This window comes from Protomyctophum parallelum, assembly GCF_964188405.1.
Source record: "Protomyctophum parallelum genome assembly, chromosome: 1".
In the NCBI taxonomy this organism is placed as follows: domain Eukaryota; kingdom Metazoa; phylum Chordata; class Actinopteri; order Myctophiformes; family Myctophidae; genus Protomyctophum; species Protomyctophum parallelum.
In genome coordinates, this window is record NC_139697.1 from 84,502,614 (window position 1) to 84,521,735 (window position 19,122).

Here is a 19,122-nt window from a genome sequence, read left to right on the forward strand (position 1 = left end):
TTGTGTTTCAACTTAGACAAGTAGTTTTCAATGGCCATTGTTTAGTGTCTGTTGTCAGTTATGGAACAAATGAAGTTCCTCAAATGACGTTTACTCTTTTATTATAAATGACACTTTTAAATCAAGTAAAATTGCATTTGTTGAAATCTTTGTTTTATTTTTGCTTGATTTCAGTATTCTGGAACTTTTTAGGTAAACCATTTCATCTTATTGGATAGGATTTCAATGTTGGATAGATAAACAGTAATACGTTAAGGCCAGGGCCATATTACTTGACCTACAGTACTTAGTAACCCATGTTTGGCTAATGAGGAAACAATATGTGGTCTTGTTGGTTGGACACTAAGGGACTGCTGTGAACGTGTACGCATTGCTTTCACATTATTCACTTAATCACAAGGCCTGGTTAGGAAGAACACATTTGTCTTTCTCTAGTATCAGTTTGACCGAGATCAGAGAATGCTTACTGTTTGTTTATGTCATTTCAAGTATCCCCACACATCAACTGGCCTGCAGCACACTAGCTTAAGCACACACAGGGAAAGGTGTGGCCATGGCTGTTCATTACCTGGCATAGCGGAGGAATGTCCTGATTCAGAGAGTGAGAGGAGAGGAGAGGAGAGTACAACGAATAGACCGAATCGGACTGTTAACAGAACTTTGGAGTTTCAAGGTAAGTCAGACAAATTCTGGAATAAAATAAACAAATAATGGTGTGTAAAATCACCATACGCAGTTAATGGATGAACCATTTGGGGAAATTTGATCAGTTCATTTTCATAATAGGGTATGTCTAGTGTGCTTTCTATTTAAACCTAAATTGGTGTTGTCACTGTGTTATTGTGTACTGTACACTGAACCCAGAGAAAGCCTTTCATTCATCTGCATTTATTTGACAAAACTACTTGACTTGACAAAATATGTAACTAAATATGCATATACCGGTATGAAATATTCACATTTCCATTTGAGTTTCATGAATTGATATAACAATATATCTTGCCACCTCATTGCTTGTTGACCTTTATCCTTTAACAGGTTTGGCAACTTCCTGGACCACTGTAAGCGGCATCAGTATGAACAATGATCAGGTAAATGTAGTGTATGTGTTTGCAGGGCACATGCAAATGCCACTGCATCACAATATGCAAAATATTTCAAGATATGAATCAATGACACTTCAGCAGACACCAGACAGTGAGGTCTTCATCAGAGTTGCATACAACAGGACACAAGTCCACAAAAATGTTTGCTACAGACCAGTGATTTTCTTCTCAGCCTTTTAATTGTCAGATATGATGCATTAGTCTGTCTTTCATGTTGATCATCCTTGGTTTTATATATTCTGGCCTTCTGAATATTATAGTCATGACGTCATGGAACAGGCCAGGTATTTATTATTTTGAGTACTGCCTGGTCCTATGACTCAAGCTCCCTCTTATCTCTGTGTAGGGCTATGTTCCGATCCCTGCTTTCATAACTGAACTACTTGACCACCAAGCTGAGTTCGTCTAAACCTTTATATTATAAAGTGTCTCCAACTCTGTTTGCCTCACCATCCTGATTCCTTGACAGTTGCATGCCATGGAGTCTTGACTGTATAGTATTCAGAAGAACATTTAGACTACTATACGGTCTTACCTACTAATGAATATTAGATTCTATTTGACACTCCATACTATATGAATGTGTGGGGGGAAAATCTATACTATATCCATCCATCCATCTTCAACCGCCTATCCGTAGTCGGGTCCCGGGGGCTTCCCGAGGCGTTCCAAGGCCAGTGAGTCGATGTAATCCCTCCATCTGCGCCTTGGTCTGTCCTGGGGTCTCCTCCCAGTGGGAAGTGCATCGAGGACCTACCTAGGGAAACGCTCGAGAAAAGAGCAGACTAATTCACCCTTTGTCAAGTCCCGTCCCTGGTTGTGCCCCTTTTCGCACCCATTGGTTGCCGTTTCGTGGTTGGACAAAAATCCTTTCTCTCCATCCACTACCATTGAAATATCGTGTTTTTCAGTTTCTTCGTATTGATATTCTGTGAATTCAATTCTTATTTTAAACTTGGTGTCAGTAAAAAGGAACATCACAGGTGCAGCATGGTGGCTGGGCACCAAAATGTAAAATGTTTGTTTTTAATTCAACATAAAAAAGGTGGAACCAAGACAGAAAGAGCCCGCTGGTTAGTCAGTCAGGAACCAAACAATCAGAAGGCTGACAAATGGTGAATTCAGAGCCGATATCGATCAACTAAATATTGGTTTACTCAGTATTTATGTATAGTGTTTCAGTGGTTAAAACATGTTATGTTATTATTTTTGTCTTACCGACTTGATCAATCCAATATCAACATTAGGATTTTTACTTAAAGACCCAAATTGTTTTTCCTTTATTAAATGTGTCTTTGTTGGATTATAGAGCAGCGGTTCTCAACATGTGGGTCGGGATCCCCAGGGGGGCCAAATTGTCAAATAACATAAGAAAGGGGAAAAAATTGTGAATATGGTCGATCTACAAGCTCACCACTTCAGCATTGCAAGGTGTCGTAGGGGTTGTAGATCTGCTATTTTCACAATATTTATGCCTCAACTGCAACTCAAATGCCACAAGCTTGTCGTGGTGGGCGTTCCTAGACTCCCCACCCCAGTTCAAATGCCTGAAAAGGTTGAAGCACTGTTATTGAGAACCGTGAATCATCTTAATTAGTTAATTTCCTTCTGATTTCCCCCAGACAGCAGGTCCCGACTATGTAAACCGAGCGTTTCAATATGGGGATGAAAGACCACCTCCTTATGCCCCGGTGTATCCCCCTCTCCCGCCAGACCACGCCTCAGATGGTGTACCCCGATACACCCCCAGTGTCATTAACACACACCATCCTGTGACCCCTGCACAAGCAGAGAACCCGACAACCCAGAGGAAAGGTACAGTACTCCATATTCAATTAGTTTGTACACCTCGTTCTTACGTCATGTGTTTATGTACGGTATGTAATGTGTAATTATCTGGGTGCGGTGTTTGCTAATATTGCGGTTTGAAGTGTGCTTTATTAGGAGGACATGATGTATGGTGTGATGAAATTGATGTGAAAATGTGTCTTGGGCGGTTTTAAGTTTTAAATATCAACAAATCAATTAACCAGTTTGAGGGTCCAATGGGGTTAAGAGGTTTTGAGGTTTAAGAGTTTGTCCGAAGCGCTTTTTAATACTTTTCATTCATGGTCCAATATCTTTTTAACCAACACACAGAGGTAAAGGGTGTTCAATTAATAGCATTCATTTGTGAAAACTTACAAAATTTAGTTAGGTAGTTTCCTCCCGACAGTGATGAATTTTGCTGATTATTATGTATGTACATGTATTGATTATTATTTCACAGTATGTTGCAAGACTGTTTTTGTACCTTTCAGAATTATGTAAATGTAAAGAGTTTGCATGTTTCCATAGTACCTAACCACCACAACTATTTAAAATGTATTGTTTTTACTTGCAGGACTCCAGTGGACTGCAATATTAGTTGAATCCTAATACCTACAACTGATTCTTACTGTAATGAATATTGTTAAACCTTGAATCAAGAAGCTAAGAAAAAGTATTAATTAACAAAAAAAAGTGTTTTCCTGTGTTTTGTCTGTACCATCACTCAGAATCGAAGAGAATCCAGTGTAGTTGGATACTGTGTGCTGTACTGTCAGTCTTATCTGTCCTGGCAGTGACGGGAGCTTTGCTGTGGTACTTCTGTAAGTTATTGTTCATGTTCCATTGAAATGATACTGTACTTTTGACTCCGCTACATTTCTAGGAAGGACACATTATAAATCACTAGAGCCTTATTGCAAATATAGTGAAAATAGCAGATCTACAACATTACAATGCATCATGATGCAACTGTAGACCTTCTATTTTCACTATTATTGATAATTCATGTGTGTGTGTGTGTGTGTGTGTGTGTGTGTGTGTGTGTGTGTGTGTGTGTGTGTGTGTGTGTGTGTGTGTGTGTGTGCGCGCGCGTGCGCGTGCGCAGTGTATTACCAGTGTCTGCTGGGGAAGACATGTGGTGATGGTGGGGCGTGCCTCAGCGCCTCCCAGTGGTGTGACGGGGTCAAGGATTGTTCAAAGGGACAAGATGAATCCCAGTGTTGTAAGCACAAACACGCATGCACTCTCTTACACCACACCACATGTTTGGTCAATGCATTTGAGGTTTAACAGCGTACACTTTAAACATATCTTAGGCTATTTACAGATTTCAATATATTTTGAACACTTACAATCTTTTTTTATCTCTGGCAGGTATATATACACTGTAAATCCTCAGTGAGAGTAATTTGGTTCCTCAATCATTTAACTGGGGAAACCATGGAACACCCTCAAGGACCCCACTTTTAGAACCACTGCCCTACTGCATGTCTAATGTCCTTAATTCCTTTTGGAAGTGCGTGAATAGTGGTGACACTGACACAACTAGTAATCCTAACGCCAGCTTCTCTGCTATCTAGTTCGCCTCCATGGGACAAACTTCCTCCTGCAGAGCTACTCTCCAGAAGGCCAAACATGGAGGCCGGTGTGTGCAGAAGACTGGAATGACGAATATGGAAAAGCTACGTGTGAACAGATCGGATACAAGAGGTGCAGTACCGCTCCACTTGGTCATGTATTCTTACCAGTGCTGTTGGGTGGAAACCTTACATATCCACAACTACTACTTTTCAGGAAATGTTTAAAAAAAAGTCTGGTTCAATGTTTGTAAAACCCACAGACAGATTAATCACTTTGATGAGCAAAAATAGCCTCAAACTCTTGTAGATCGGATAGTTTTTGTACTTTTGTGTGACAGTATACACTGCTGCACTGTCTGAAGGACATACAAGTTTATGTATGGCTTTAAACGTCCAAAGGTGTCAAGGGGTTCAGACCCAGCACTGCGTGTGACACCTCTCTGGATCTGAGCCCCCTGCAGCCATTTTTTAATCCAGTGGTCACTAACCTTGGTGTCAAATTGATTTTGAGCTTGACAAACAGATTAACTCAGTTGAATTCAGCTTTCATCAGTTGAGGCTTTTAGTTTTAGCCAAAAATTAATTCTCACTTTCTCAGTGAAATATAGGCCCATTTGGTTCCATTTGTACAGTCAGTCAAGTAAAATTAACACAGAGATGTTGTTGCTTTGTATATTCTACAGTGGGGACTATGTCTCTTCTACTAAGATCAGTGCAGGATCCATGGCGCATGGAGGCTACATGAAAGTGAAGTCTGGATATACACCTGTAAAATATATCCAGTCACTGCTAACACACAGGTACGTATGCACCAGATCACAAAGCCCCATATTTCCCTTTGCAGAACATAGCGAAGATATTTAATGTTATGTAGAGTAAAATCAGAAAACTATAGAGCCCTGAGAGACTCTAGTCAACCAACTACAGTTTGTTTTTTGTTTTCTTGTTTCAGGTTGTTATTAGAGAAAGATCCTGTGATATTTTGTGGCCAGATACAAGTTCCTGGGGTCTAGTAGGACTATAGTAAATAATAATAAAGACATCGCTATAACATTTTGTTAAAAAAAAAGCAGGAAAAAAAAAGGAAAAATACATATTTAGCCACTTCTTTGTATATTATGTATAATAGCTAAAACGAAAGAAAGCAGCAATGAAAAACAATTAACACTCATCTTTTACTTAACCTAAAACATGAACCGTGGCTGAAAAAAACAAAACAAAACTTGTATGGTGGTATTTCTAGGAAAATAATGTCTATGGACATTTCCACAATATGACAATTAAGTGTCCAGAACAATAGCTATGTTTGTCAGCCTATGGATATTTAGAACAAAATTATATTTTTCTAATACTCAATAAAAATATCATCCTGTTCTTGGACGGTTCTTAAAGGAGAAATCCACACCAAAACACACCCTGAATCAAGCCTATAATACTGTGCTGCATGTTGGCCTTGAATTGTTTCATAGATGCCCCCTGTTTTCCATTTTCCCCACTCCTCCCACAGTAAAATGTAGTTTGAATGGAGCTAGTTGTCTTCATTCTAATGCGGATATTTTATTTTCATATTTTCAAATTGTCTATTATTAATAGTGTCCTGGTACTCAATACTCACACATGCACTGTTTGTCACACTCGAGCTGCCGTTCATACAGAACCCAACGGTAGAGTTCTCAAAGGGCCTCAAAATGAAGGCCTGGGCCAGGCCTTGGTTCTTCAGATATAGAAGAACTTTTCTGTTTCATGAATGTCACTGGTGGTTGTTGATGCAGATAGCAAGTTGTTTGCAGCTAGGGTAGTACATGAACAGATTGTACTGTAGCTTTACATAAAACTAATTTGTGATGCAGATAGCAAGTTGTTTGCAGCTAGGGTAGTACATGAACAGATTGTACTGTAGCTTTACATAAAACTAATTTGTGTGTCACTCCCCTTTGCAGTCAAAGTTGCACAGTCCCTGCTGTCAGCCTGCGCTGTATTGGTAAGCTGTTATTTAATTTTAAGCTTATGTGTAATTGTGTGAAATTGTGAAAATTGGAAAAGACCAGTAAAATAAGTTAAGTGAACATTTCATTGGTAATAATCTGGGTTCTGCCTATTGGATTCCGGGCCATTAGTTTGCTTATTACAAATGCTACAGTATACTATTCATATAAATATATGTTTGTTTGATTACAGATTCCAAGTGTATGGTTTAGAATTGCATGGCATCTTTGGATGGGTCATTTGATGTTTGCATGGTGTCCTGGTTTAATACTAGCACTTAAATGTTTATTTTAAGGTTTAAGTAAAATAAACCTAAAATAAACATTTAAGTGCTTAATTGTGAATGAACTTGTTGCCTAAATGTGGAATTGTTTTTAAATCCCTTCCTCAGAATGTGGTGTGAGTGATGCAGGCCCCAGGACTCGTATTGTGGGGGGCACACAGGCAGTGAGGGGGGCCTGGCCATGGCAGGTCAGTCTACAGATTAATGGTCAGCACGTATGCGGAGGCTCCATTATCAGCCCATACTGGATTTTGTCTGCTGCTCACTGCTTCCAAACGTGAGTCTATTCTTTTAGACCACTGATTCTCAACCTTTTTAAATTCCAAGGACCTACAGTTTGATTATGCTTTAGGGTTTAGGCCACAGACCCTGCATTATTGACCATACACCTACACATTGGACTCAGGACTGGTGCACAAAGTTTATATACCAGTCCACGTCACGTGCAGGCCAGCCTCGGCTCATTGCTGTGTGTTCAAATCAAAGTCATTTATAACTGCACGACTGAGCTATCTCCTTTTTCCTTCTTCTTCTTCTTTTTTTTACCCATGGTAGTAGCCGAGGCCAAGTGCTTATTTTCAGCAAAGCCCTGCACATAGACACAGAATAAAAGCTGGGAGCTGACCAGTACAACCAGTGTTATACTGTTGGCCACTGAGCAGCTCCACTGGAGCAGTTGGGGATCCAATGCCTTGCAAGGCACACGGCTTATATTTGGAAAAAGTAAAAACAATTGGCTTTCATACTCTTTTTGTTTGCCAATAGCCAATGCTCATGTACAAGTTTAGATCAATTAGGCAACCCACTGAGGAGAAAAATGGATGAAGATAGACAGACATAATCACAGAAAGACAGATGTTAGGAGTATAGCAAGATTATATATAGTATCTATCCATCCATCTATCCATCTATCCATCCATCTATCCATCCATGTTTTTTGGTTTTTTTTTTTATCATAGTTGATGTCACCTGTTTCTCATTTCCACCTTAGGTACTCCAAGCCTGCGTTGTGGACGGTGCATTCTGGCCATGTGAGCTTGGCTGCAATGATTAGCAGCAATAGAGTTGAAAGAATCATCAATCATAAAGGATATGACCCAGAAACCAGTGACAATGACATTGCTCTGCTGAGTCTCAGTACACCCCTCACATTTTCACGTAAGTGATTTTCCAACACATACATGAATTACAACTATTTTGTAGTCCATGCAACCTGTATATTTCTGTACAACTTCCATCTTGATATTTCTGCTTTAGGAGAAGTGAGGCCTGTATGTCTTCCCAATGTTGGTGTTAACTTCTCCCCTGAGCGCCAAGCCTGGATCACTGGATGGGGAGCCTTAAGATCACAAGGTGAGGCAGCATAGGCTGGATGTACAATACAAAATACTTGAAAATAACTAGGAGGACGCAGGAAAACCTAAAGAGCTTATTCAAGGCCTCTAACTATATCACAAACAAACAAACAAAAAACATTAACGTAACAGACCAGCAGCTATAAGCTTGTTGCTCTGAGTTCTAAAGCTCTCTGCTGTCTGTCTGAGTACGACTGCTGCTCTGAGTCCCTATAGAGCTCTCAGTCTGGGTACGACTGCTGCTCCGAGTCCTAGAGCTCTCTGCTGTCTGTCTGAGTATGACTGCTGCTCTGAGTCCTAGAGCTCTCTGCTATCTGTCTGGGTACGACTGCTGCTCTGAGTCCTAGAGCTCTCTGCTGTCTGTCTGGGTACGACTGCTGCTCTGAGTCCTAGAGCTCTCTGCTGTCTGTCTGAGTACGACTGCTGCTCCGAGTCCTAGAGCTCTCTGCTGTCTGTCTGGGTACGACTGCTGCTCTGAGTCCTAGAGCTCTCTGCTGTCTGTCTGAGTACGACTGCTGCTCTGAGTCCTAGAGCTCTCTGCTATCTGTCTGAGTACGACTGCTGCTCTGAGTCCTAGAGCTCTCTGCTATCTGTCTGGGTACGACTGCTGCTCTGAGTCCTAGAGCTCTTTGCTATCTGTCTGAGTACGACTGCTGCTCTGAGTCCTAGAGCTCTCTGCTGTCTGTCTGAGTACGACTGCTGCTCTGAGTCCTAGAGCTCTGCTGCTCTGAGTCGCTCTCTGCTGTCTGGGTACGGCTGCTGTTCTGGATGAGGATCTCCATCTCCAAATCTGTGGCCATGGTTCTCAGCAGGTAACGGATTGTGCAGTCCAAGTAGGGAATGAGACATTACCCCCCCAGGTGAAGCTGTTTAAGTATCTCTGGGTCACGAGTGAGGGGAGGACGGACGATCAGCCGGAGAATCGGAGCGGCAGGCTGGGATGGCTTAGGGTCGACGACAGAGTACAGCATCTTGCAATGGGTCTGGTCCACAAGATTCGATACACCACCAAGATACCCATGTACCTGTCTAAATACTTGCTTAATGTAAACGAAGTCCACACCCACAACACCAGAGGGAGTGCAACAAACCATGTACAACCCAGATTCGGCACAAACAAGGGACTAAATTATTTTCGCTCCTATGCCACCAAAATGTGGAACGCCCTACCAACAGTCATTAAGACATGTGAATCCCTTGACTCCTTCAAAACCGCTCTCAAAGGGCACCTACGGATGTCTGCAATTCGAAACTGGCCTCTGTAAAATCTGAATCCCCCCCCCCCCATTTCCCCTCACTGTATATGTATCTTTTTCCTTTTTGCTTCCTATATGATGAATTCCTGTTCTGTTCTTTAGCTACATAGAAATGTCTATTTGTATGTCTCTAAATGTTTTGATGAATTGAACAATGTGGACCCTGTTGTAAACAAGTGTAATGCTTAATTGGGTCGTCCACTCACAGTTAACAGTCTTTGTATTGAGTTTGTGCTTGAAATGTACTGTAATTCTGCAACTGTTAATAAATATTTCAATCAATCAATCAATCAGGGGCGGTATTGCACTCGCTGTACCGCACTGTTGTGACTAAAAGAGAGCTGAGTCAGAAGGCAAAACTCTCTGTCTACCGAGCAATCTTTGTTCCTACTCTCACCTATGGTCATGAAGTGTAGGTCATGAGTCATGACCGAAAGAATAAGGTTGTAGATGCAAGCTCCAAAAATGAGTTCTTTCAGATGGGAGGTGGGAATCTCCCTTAGAGATAGGGTGACAAGTTCAGTCACGCAAGAGAGACTCGAAGTAGAGTCGCCGCTTCTTCGCTTGGAAAGGAGCCAGCTTAGGTGGTTCAGGCATCTGGTTAGGATGGCTCTCGAGCGTCTCCCTATGGAGGTCCTTGATGCATGTCCCACTAGACCCCCAGGCAGACCAAGGATCAGATGGAGGGATTACATCTCCACACTGGCTTTGGAATCCCCCAGGAGGAAGTTACAGTATATGCCCTCATTTATCAACGTGCCGTACGCCCACCGGAACCACCATCATTTTCGGCATTTATTATCCCTGCATGACCTTGAACTTGAACGTGTGCCCGGCCAAATATCACGTCAGGTCGGGAGCTGTTGTAGGCTTTGTCCTCACCTGTTTTTCTGTTGTAGAAAAGCGGAGCAGCGTTGACTGACCAGCTGACAGGCTGTCACAGGCATCTAAACATATGTATTCACTCCTAAAATGTTAATATAAAACTGTATGTGTGTACATGTAAAAAGAGAGGTTTACAATGTACAAATAAATAAACAGTGCTTTACTGGCCTTGTTAGACATATATATGCGAGCGCACTTGTGAGATGATTCGGGAGCGCAGCCTATATAAATTAAAATAATATTTAGGCATATATTTTGCCTATTTGCAATTGTAGGCTATAGGCCTATAGGTGTAAGGGGCTTAATCATTCACCCATTTAAAGGACAACTTTCGTTTTTTCAACCGAGGTTCATGTTTTAGGTTATTAGAGAAAGTAAATGTAAGATGAGTGTTAATTCTTTTTCATTTGCTGCTTTCTTTCGTTTTATGGGATTTTAGCTGGTTTTGACAGGGGGCGGGGGCATTCGAGCAAAAAAACTAAAGTTGTCCTTTAAATAAATGCTTTAAAGGTATATTCAGTGATTTCACTCAAAAAACCTTAGGTTTCGTTTTTGGCTGTGGGACCCAGCCTTTCGTCCAATCAGGATAGAGAGTCAAAAACGAAACCTAAGGTTTTTTGACCCCCAGGGGTTAACTGGGGACAGGGAGGAACTCCTTATATGGCCAGCACACTCTATAGTAGGGAGGATTATCACAACAAAACAAAAAAATAAGTGATATTTGAATTAAGTGAAATCACTGAATATACCTTTAACAGTCATTCAGATAAAAGGCAGATCTGCTCATCTGGGTCAGATAGGCCGAGCGCTTGTGGGACGGGACCGCGGCGGGCACCGTTTAAACAGCGACACCAGCACACACCAGCCTTCATCCATATGTTTATGATTCATTCATCAATCACTCCATAAACGTTGATTATTTATGACTGCCTTAGGTTATCTCTCATTAACGTCACTCACCCACAGCCCTCACAGCAGTGAGCCGTTTCACTGGGATCGTCTTCGCCTACCTAGGCTTCATGACTGCTTTAACGTGCACTGCACACGAATGGGTAGAATTTATATAGTAGCCTACAAACGTATTCCATTCATGGCGATGCAACTGTGATGTTTCATGTAGCCTTGGTGCGTGCGTGCGTGCATGACAGCCAGACAAACGAGGCGAGAGGGAAACAGACAACGTGTAGGGTAGGCCTACAGCTATTATTTAATTCATGCAGGTGATTGATTGATTGATTGATTGAAATATTTATTAACAGTTTGTAGAATTTACAGTACATTTTAAGCACAAACTCAATACAAAGACTGTCAACTGTGAGTGGACGACCCAATTAAGCATTACACTTGTTTACAACAGGGTCCACATTGTTCAATTCATCAAAACATTTAAAGACATACAAACATTTAGAGACATACAAATAGACATTTCTATGTAGCTAAAGAACAGAACAGAAATTCATCATATGGGAAGCAGAAAAGGGAAAAGATACAATATACAGTGAGGGAAAATGGGGGGGGGGGGGGGGTGGGGGGGATTCAGATTTTACAGAGGCCAGTTTCGAATTGCAGCCATCCGTAGGTGCCCTTTGAGAGCGGTTTTGAAGGAGTCTGTGCGTGTGTGTGTGAGTGAGAGGGGGGATGAGGCGGTCAGCAAGGCAAGCGGGGGGAACATTTTTACTTGTTCCTAAATGTTACCATGGTTTCCATACGTTTGGTCGTATTGCAGTTGTTCATGTCGCAAAAACGAGGGCGAGGCTTGATTTCATAGGGTGTGCCAGATTGATTTCAGCCGTCACATTTATTAATGCTCGGAACGAAATTAAGGAAGGATCAGCAGTTTGGGATCACTTCATGCCGACGTGAGTGTACTCCAAAACCGATGCTCGAAGTTGAGGCAGATTTTACACTCCATTGATACATTTCATTTGTTATGAATGGCAGTGGAGTTTTTAAAATGTACAAGTAAGTAAGTACATTTTATTTATAGAGCACCTTTCGAAAAATGTTACAAAGTGCTGTACAACAAGGTAAAATCATGTTAAAACAAGGGCATGAAACAAACAACAGAAGGTAAAACATTGAGATGCAAATAAATCAAGTAAAAATATATCATATAATAAAGTGCTGACGAAATAAATACGTTTTTAACAATTTACAAGTGAATGGAGGAGTGTAGTTAAGCATTAAGTACAATTTCAAATTTTGCCTTCAGGATCTTCCCCTGACACACTAATGCAGGCCGAGGTTACTATTTACAGCAGAGACACATGCAACAGAGAGGAGGTGTTGGATGGAAAAGTAACCGAAACCATGATATGTGCTGGCAAACTGGAAGGAGGAGTGGACTCATGTCAGGTCAGTCTCTCTCCCCCCATACATAATGCTAACTAATAACTTAGACATTGCACACAGATGGCACAGACAAAGAGTCTGGTGTTATTTGCTTGAAAATATGTTTTTGGAGGTTTTAGGAGATCAGCACATACATATTATAGCGTAACCCTGCATCACTAACCTGACAGTAAATTGCTCTTGATTACTGCAGGGTGACAGTGGAGGACCCCTGGTTGCCAAGGAGGGACAAGTATGGTGGCTGGTAGGGGACACAAGCTGGGGTATAGGATGTGCATGGAAGAATAGGCCTGGGATCTATGGAAATGTCTCCTATTTCATTGACTGGATATATGAACAAATGAAGGTATTTACGGAAGAGTGACCAAAGCTAATGTAGGCCTACATCATTTAATTTGAGATGTTATTGTAATGTTACCAAACAAAATGTGCTTGCAAGCAACACAGGTAGCCTTAACCAGTCTGTACTTAACCAGTCTGTACTTAACCATTTTGTACTATTCTAGTATTGGATTCTTATCCAATACTAGAATAGACTCTCTTTCAATTAATTATGAAACTTTTTTTTATCAAGTGCATTTCCAAAGACAGTAAAGAGTATAGTAAGTGTGCCTTTGCTGAGCATTTTGTCATTTGAAACATTTGAGTTTTTGCACATAACTGATCCGCCCAAGATTATCACATGCTTCAAGGCAATAATCATGCCAGGGTGCTTTTGCTTTGGGGCAGATAAAGATAACTATTAAAGTACTATGGCTGTGAGGTCACCAAAGTGTTTTTTTCCCAGGTGAAAAAACCAGAGAATATATTTCAAGAGATAGAAATGCTAGACTTGAACACTTAAGCCATATCACGCTGCTGGCATTTCCAGCATAGTGCAAATACGCAGCACTCCCATTGAAAACAATTCAAAACATACACTACACCACATTAGCGGAATGCTAAAGTATTTTAGCTGTGATTGCTGTAACATGGTTAAGGATTAACCTGTGATGTCATGCTGTACTTTTTATTTGTGTTTTTCTCTATTCACTTGGTCATTAAGGTCCACAGAATGAGAGGCCTGCTCTGCCGGGAACATTGCGAAAAAGGTTATGGCCATTTTTGTATACCACACCATATAACCAATATAAGACATTTCCCAAATTTCATCATGCTTTAAGTAGCATGTGACAATTGTGACATGTCAAACTAGGGGGTTTTCATGATTCTGAATCCATTCCAAGCATTTGTTTTGCATGAAAAACACTCCTTGGCCTAAAAACGGCCATAGCCGTCATCAGAAATGTGATGAGGTCAGCACAAAAGTGATGAGGTCAGCACATTTTGTGGCTATGGCTGAATTTAGGCCAAGGAGTGTTTTTCATGCAAAACGAATGCTTGGAATGGATTCAGAATCATGAAAACCCCCTAGTTTGACATGTCACAATTGTCACATTCTACTTAAAGCGCAAATAACATGCATTTTAAAACTGCTTTTAATATTTAATAATCATATGGTCTATGTCCCTCAAAGTTATTTCGAATGATTTGAGCCTCAATCACCACTCTGATATAACCAGGCCTTGTCATTTCTTTCTGGACTTTGAAAGCAGTTTTAGCTGCAGTACCACAATGTCCTGAGGTGGTGGGGGTGCTGATATGCAGATCATTTAATATTTGAGTCATTATAATACTGATGCTAGATAAAACCAGGCTTGTTTCCATTCCATGCCAGCTTGGAAAATCAACAATTGTGGACATTGTAAACAAAGTGGAAATGCAAATTTGGAACTGACTGAAGAAGAGGAGGAATTATACAAAGTAGGGTGACATTGATGACATCACGATGAGGCTAAAATCTGTCGAGCTGTTCCTGAGAGCAATTTCCATTAAAACACCCATATGATATGAAAGCCTGATTGTTCAAAATTGGTTATTTGTGGGGATAGAAAACACACATGGGAGCCCCAAAAACACAAAAGAAATTGAAAAAGTTGAATTTTATGTTATAGGTCCTTTAAAGCATGATGAAATGTTGCCGTATATTGGTTGTCTACAATATGGTGTGGTATACAAAAATGGGCATAACTTTTTTTCGCGATGTTCCCGGCAGAGCAGGCCTCTCATTCAGTGGACCTTAATGACCAAGTGAATAGAAAAAACACAAATAAGAAATACAGCATGACATCAGGTCCTGTCCAATTTTGGGCCTTGTGGCTCCCCGGCTATATACAGTAGTAGTTTGCTGCGATTGGTATACTTTTGTTGTGACTGTGATTCATTGGTGTACTGTAACAGTTTCAGCTGAGTGTGTAGTTTACTGTTATTGTTGGTCTATTATAGTATGTTGGGATATTCAGATTTCTGGGGACCTACATGAGACAACCCAACTTTACTGTCTTAAGATTCTTTTCTGTCTTAGATTATTCTACTTCATTCACCATTAGTGGCCATGGCTCTTCTTCCAAGGAGACTTGGAGAGTTCTCCTCCTCTGTGGCTTTTCTGTATCTTGTATACATTGCCCCGAGCAACGATTTACGAGTCATATTCCATGAATGTTGAGCACAAAAGAATATAAGTCTCACCTAAGTCCGATACTAGAGACACATGGCGTTCTAACACTTTTGTGGTCAGATGATGGAACTGTGACACATTCATCAGGGATGTTTGGCCTCCTGTAGTTTGTCTTGTTGTATTGTGTTGATTTGTGGCTTGTATCCAAAAAACATGTCTTTTGAGATTCAGAGGTAGACCAGCAAATCAAAAACACTTTGCATGATGAAATAACTGATTAGCAAGACAATATAACAGCACATAAGATGTCTACTAAGACTGATGTTGTTTTTTATCCTAACAGAATTATTGATGAAGAAGTCACTGAAGAGAAGCCATGTTGATGATCAAATGACATGTTTCCCAACCCCAGTTTCACCTCCCCCTTTTCATATAATGACCCTACACCCAAATTGATTAGTATGGGGGAAAACCCCAATTGGTCTAATGTTGGATTTTTCATTGTTTCATTTATTTGTATATTTACTTTTATATGTACAGTTTGTGATTACTATTTAAATGGAATAGTGTGACTTTTTATAAAACTGCTTTATTTTTATGCCAGCAGAACAATAGCATTCCTTGCTGATCTTGTCAGCAGAAGTAATCTAATTGGGGTTGTACTGTGCATTGATATCTAATAAATAGGCTAGCCTAGTGTATGGTGAATTACTAGGCCAAAACAAAAAGTAAATTCATTTAGCTGTTTCCATCTGAGTTTTGTGGTTTGTGTTACTGTCACCCCAATCTGATCTGAACCCATGCGTCCATATGGGTACAAGTCAAATGCTCATTACAATTTATCAGCTGAACTGGTATGGCTTGTATCAATGGGCAAGGGTAGTAGTGTGGCGAGGGGGGCTCAGCCCTCCCTATCTTATGGAGTAAAGATGAGAAATTATTAAAATGTTTTAGAATAGATACTTTTATATTTTGGTATAATCTAAAGCAGCAACAGCATCAAATAGTTACAAGAAAAACACAAAATAGATAAAAATGGGCTGATTTTTTACAGCCCAAAAGGCTTCCATTGGTTTTCATTGCGTTGAATGATTGACAGCTGCCAAGACACGCCTGCTTGGTTTACTTGCCATTGGGGCTAAAATCTCTCAGCCCCAGAGCCAATAGAGGAGGGAGGGCAGAATCCATTTCTTGCGACCGACGGCTGTCGCGACGGACCTGTCCATCGCGACGGCCGTCGGTCCGTCGGGAGGTCCGTCGGTCCGTCGGGGGGTCCGTCGGGAGGTCCGTCGGTCCGTCGGGAGGTCCGTCGGTCCGTCGGGGAGTCCGTCGGTCCGTCGGGGGGTCCGTCGGTCCGTCGGGAGGTCCGTCGGTCCGTCGGGGGGTCCGTCGGGGGGTCCGTCGGTCCGTCGGGGGGGAGGTTCTGGGACCCCTGGGGACCCCTGGGGACCCCCAGGGACCCCCAAATGGTAACTCTGTCATTTCTCTACCGTTTAGGACGGGGGTGGTCTCATTTGAATCGTGTCGCCCCCCTGGAGGTATCTTTGGGGGTCTCAAGTTTCGGGGACCCCTGGGGACCCCCAGGGACCCCCAAATGGTAACTCTGTCATTTCTCTACCGTTTAGGACGGGGGTGGTCTCATTTGAATCGTGTCGCCCCCCTGGAGGTATCTTTGGGGGTCTCGAGGTTCTGGGACCCCTGGGGACCCCCAGGGACCCCAAATGGTTAGTCTGTAATTTGAGACCCCCAAAGATACCTCCAGGGGGGCGACACGATTCAAATGAGACCACCCCCGTCCTAAACGGTAGAGAAATGACAGTTACCATTTGGGGGTCCCTGGGGGTCCCCAGGGGTCCCCGAAACTTGAGACCCCCAAAGATACCTCCAGGGGGGCGACACGATTCAAATGAGACCACCCCCGTCCTAAACGGTAGAGAAATGACAGAGTTACCATTTGGGGGTCCCTGGGGGTCCCCAGGGGTCCCCGAACCTTAAGACCCCCAAAGATACCTCCAGGGGGGCGACACGATTCAAATGAGACCACCCCCGTCCTAAACGGTAGAGAAATGACAGAGTTACCATTTGGGGGTCCCTGGGGGTCCCCAGGGGTCCCCGAAACTTGAGACCCCCAAAGATACCTCCAGGGGGGCGACACGATTCAAATGAGACCACCCCCGTCCTAAACGGTAGAGAAATGACAGAGTTACCATTTGGGGGTCCCTGGGGGTCCCCAGGGGTCCCCGAACCTTAAGACCCCCAAAGATACCTCCAGGGGGGCGACACGATTCAAATGAGACCACCCCCGTCCTAAACGGTAGAGAAATGACAGAGTTACCATTTGGGGGTCCCTGGGGGTCCCCAGGGGTCCCCGAAACTTGAGACCCCCAAAGATACCTCCAGGGGGGCGACACGATTAAAATGAGACCACCCCCGTCCTAAACGGTAGAGAAATGACAGAGTTACCATTTGGGGGTCCCTGGGGGTCCCCAGGGGTCCCCGAAACTTGAGACCCCCAAAGATACCTCCAGGGGGGCGACACGATTCAAATGAGACCACCCCCGTCCTAAACGGTAGAGAAATGACAGAGTTACCATTTGGGGGTCCCTGGGGGTCCCCAGGGGTCCCCGAAACTTGAGACCCCCAAAGATACCTCCAGGGGGGCGACACGATTCAAATGAGACCACCCCCGTCCTAAACGGTAGAGAAATGACAGAGTTACCATTTGGGGGTCCATGGGGGTCCCCAGGGGTCCCCGAAACTTGAGACCCCCAAAGATACCTCCAGGGGGGCGACACGATTCAAATGAGACCACCCCCGTCCTAAACGGTAGAGAAATGACAGAGTTACCATTTGGGGGTCCCTGGGGGTCCCCAGGGGTCCCCGAAACTTGAGACCCCCAAAGATACCTCCAGGGGGGCGACACGATTCAAACGAGACCACCCCCGTCCTAAACGGTAGAGAAATGACAGAGTTACCATTTGGGGGTCCATGGGGGTCCCCAGGGGTCCCCGAAACTTGAGACCCCCAAAGATACCTCCAGGGGGGCGACACGATTCAAATGAGACCACCCCCGTCCTAAACGGTAGAGAAATGACAGAGTTACCATTTGGGGGTCCCTGGGGGTCCCCAGGGGTCCCCGAAACTTGAGACCCCCAAAGATACCTCCAGGGGGGCGACACGATTCAAATGAGACCACCCACGTCCTAAACGGTAGAGAAATGACAGAGTTACCATTTGGGGGTCCCTGGGGGTCCCCAGGGGTCCCCGAAACTTGAGACCCCCATAGACGCCCCCGGGGGGTCCACACGATTCAAATGAGACCACCCCCGTCCTAAACGGTAGAGAAATGACAGAGTTACGACCGACGGACCCCCCGACGGATCGACGGACCCCCCGACGGACCGACGGACCGACGGACCCCCCGACGGACCGACGGACCTCCCGACGGACCGACGGACCCCCCGACGGACCGACGGACCCCCCGACGGACCGACGGACCCCCCGACGGACCGACGGACCTCCCGACGGACCGACGGCCGTCGCGATGGACAGGTCCGTCGCGATGGACAGGTCCGTCGTGACGGCCGTCGGTCGCAAGAAATGGATTCTGCCCTTGCTGGAGGGGAGGGCTGTGCTCAGCCCTAATACCCGCCTCAGACCGTGAGGTCATTGGCTATTGACCAATCACAGCACCTGCTCGTGTGTGTTGTTTTTTATTTATATGAATGGCGGGTGGAAGTATTTTAAATGAAATAAGTTTATTATTTTAATTTATTATACGTTTTGTCCCGTGTCCGTGGAGGGGAAAATGAAGTTAAGAGACTTGGAGCATATATTCCATTTTGGATACAACAAAAGGAAAGGAGACAAAATTCGTTTTGTGAGTTATAAATTCTTGCTTGGGGCAGACAGCTGACCGCAGACCGCACACCGGACCCACAGAAAGGTATTGTGCCACTGGTCTGCTTCAATCATCTCACTAAGTTAAGAAACATAATCGCTGGTTTAATCAC

At 43.3% G+C, this 19,122-nt stretch overlaps 1 protein-coding gene across 1 annotated transcript; it reads left to right on the forward strand.

The window, feature by feature from the left end:
- The first annotated feature begins 556 nt into the window (after nucleotides 1-556).
- On the forward strand, nucleotides 557-15,643 carry tmprss2 (transmembrane serine protease 2). Its single transcript, XM_083763113.1, has 14 exons — nucleotides 557-673; nucleotides 1,039-1,091; nucleotides 2,729-2,921; nucleotides 3,644-3,736; nucleotides 4,021-4,137; nucleotides 4,496-4,625; nucleotides 5,179-5,295; nucleotides 6,436-6,476; nucleotides 6,873-7,041; nucleotides 7,756-7,922; nucleotides 8,022-8,117; nucleotides 12,473-12,615; nucleotides 12,806-12,958; nucleotides 15,453-15,643. The coding sequence occupies exons 2-14, from the start codon at nucleotides 1,077-1,079 to the stop codon at nucleotides 15,459-15,461; spliced, it is 1,443 nt and encodes a 480-aa protein (XP_083619239.1). The 5' UTR covers nucleotides 557-673; nucleotides 1,039-1,076; the 3' UTR covers nucleotides 15,462-15,643.
- Nucleotides 15,644-19,122: the final 3,479 nt, after the last annotated feature.

Bases quoted from the DNA above. Each gene is read 5' to 3' on its own strand.
- tmprss2 (XM_083763113.1), top strand. The intron at 2,922-3,643 runs GTACAGTACTCC...ACCATCACTCAG, and splicing joins CCCGACAACCCAGAGGAAAG to AATCGAAGAGAATCCAGTGT. The intron at 12,616-12,805 runs GTCAGTCTCTCT...TGATTACTGCAG, and splicing joins GAGGAGTGGACTCATGTCAG to GGTGACAGTGGAGGACCCCT.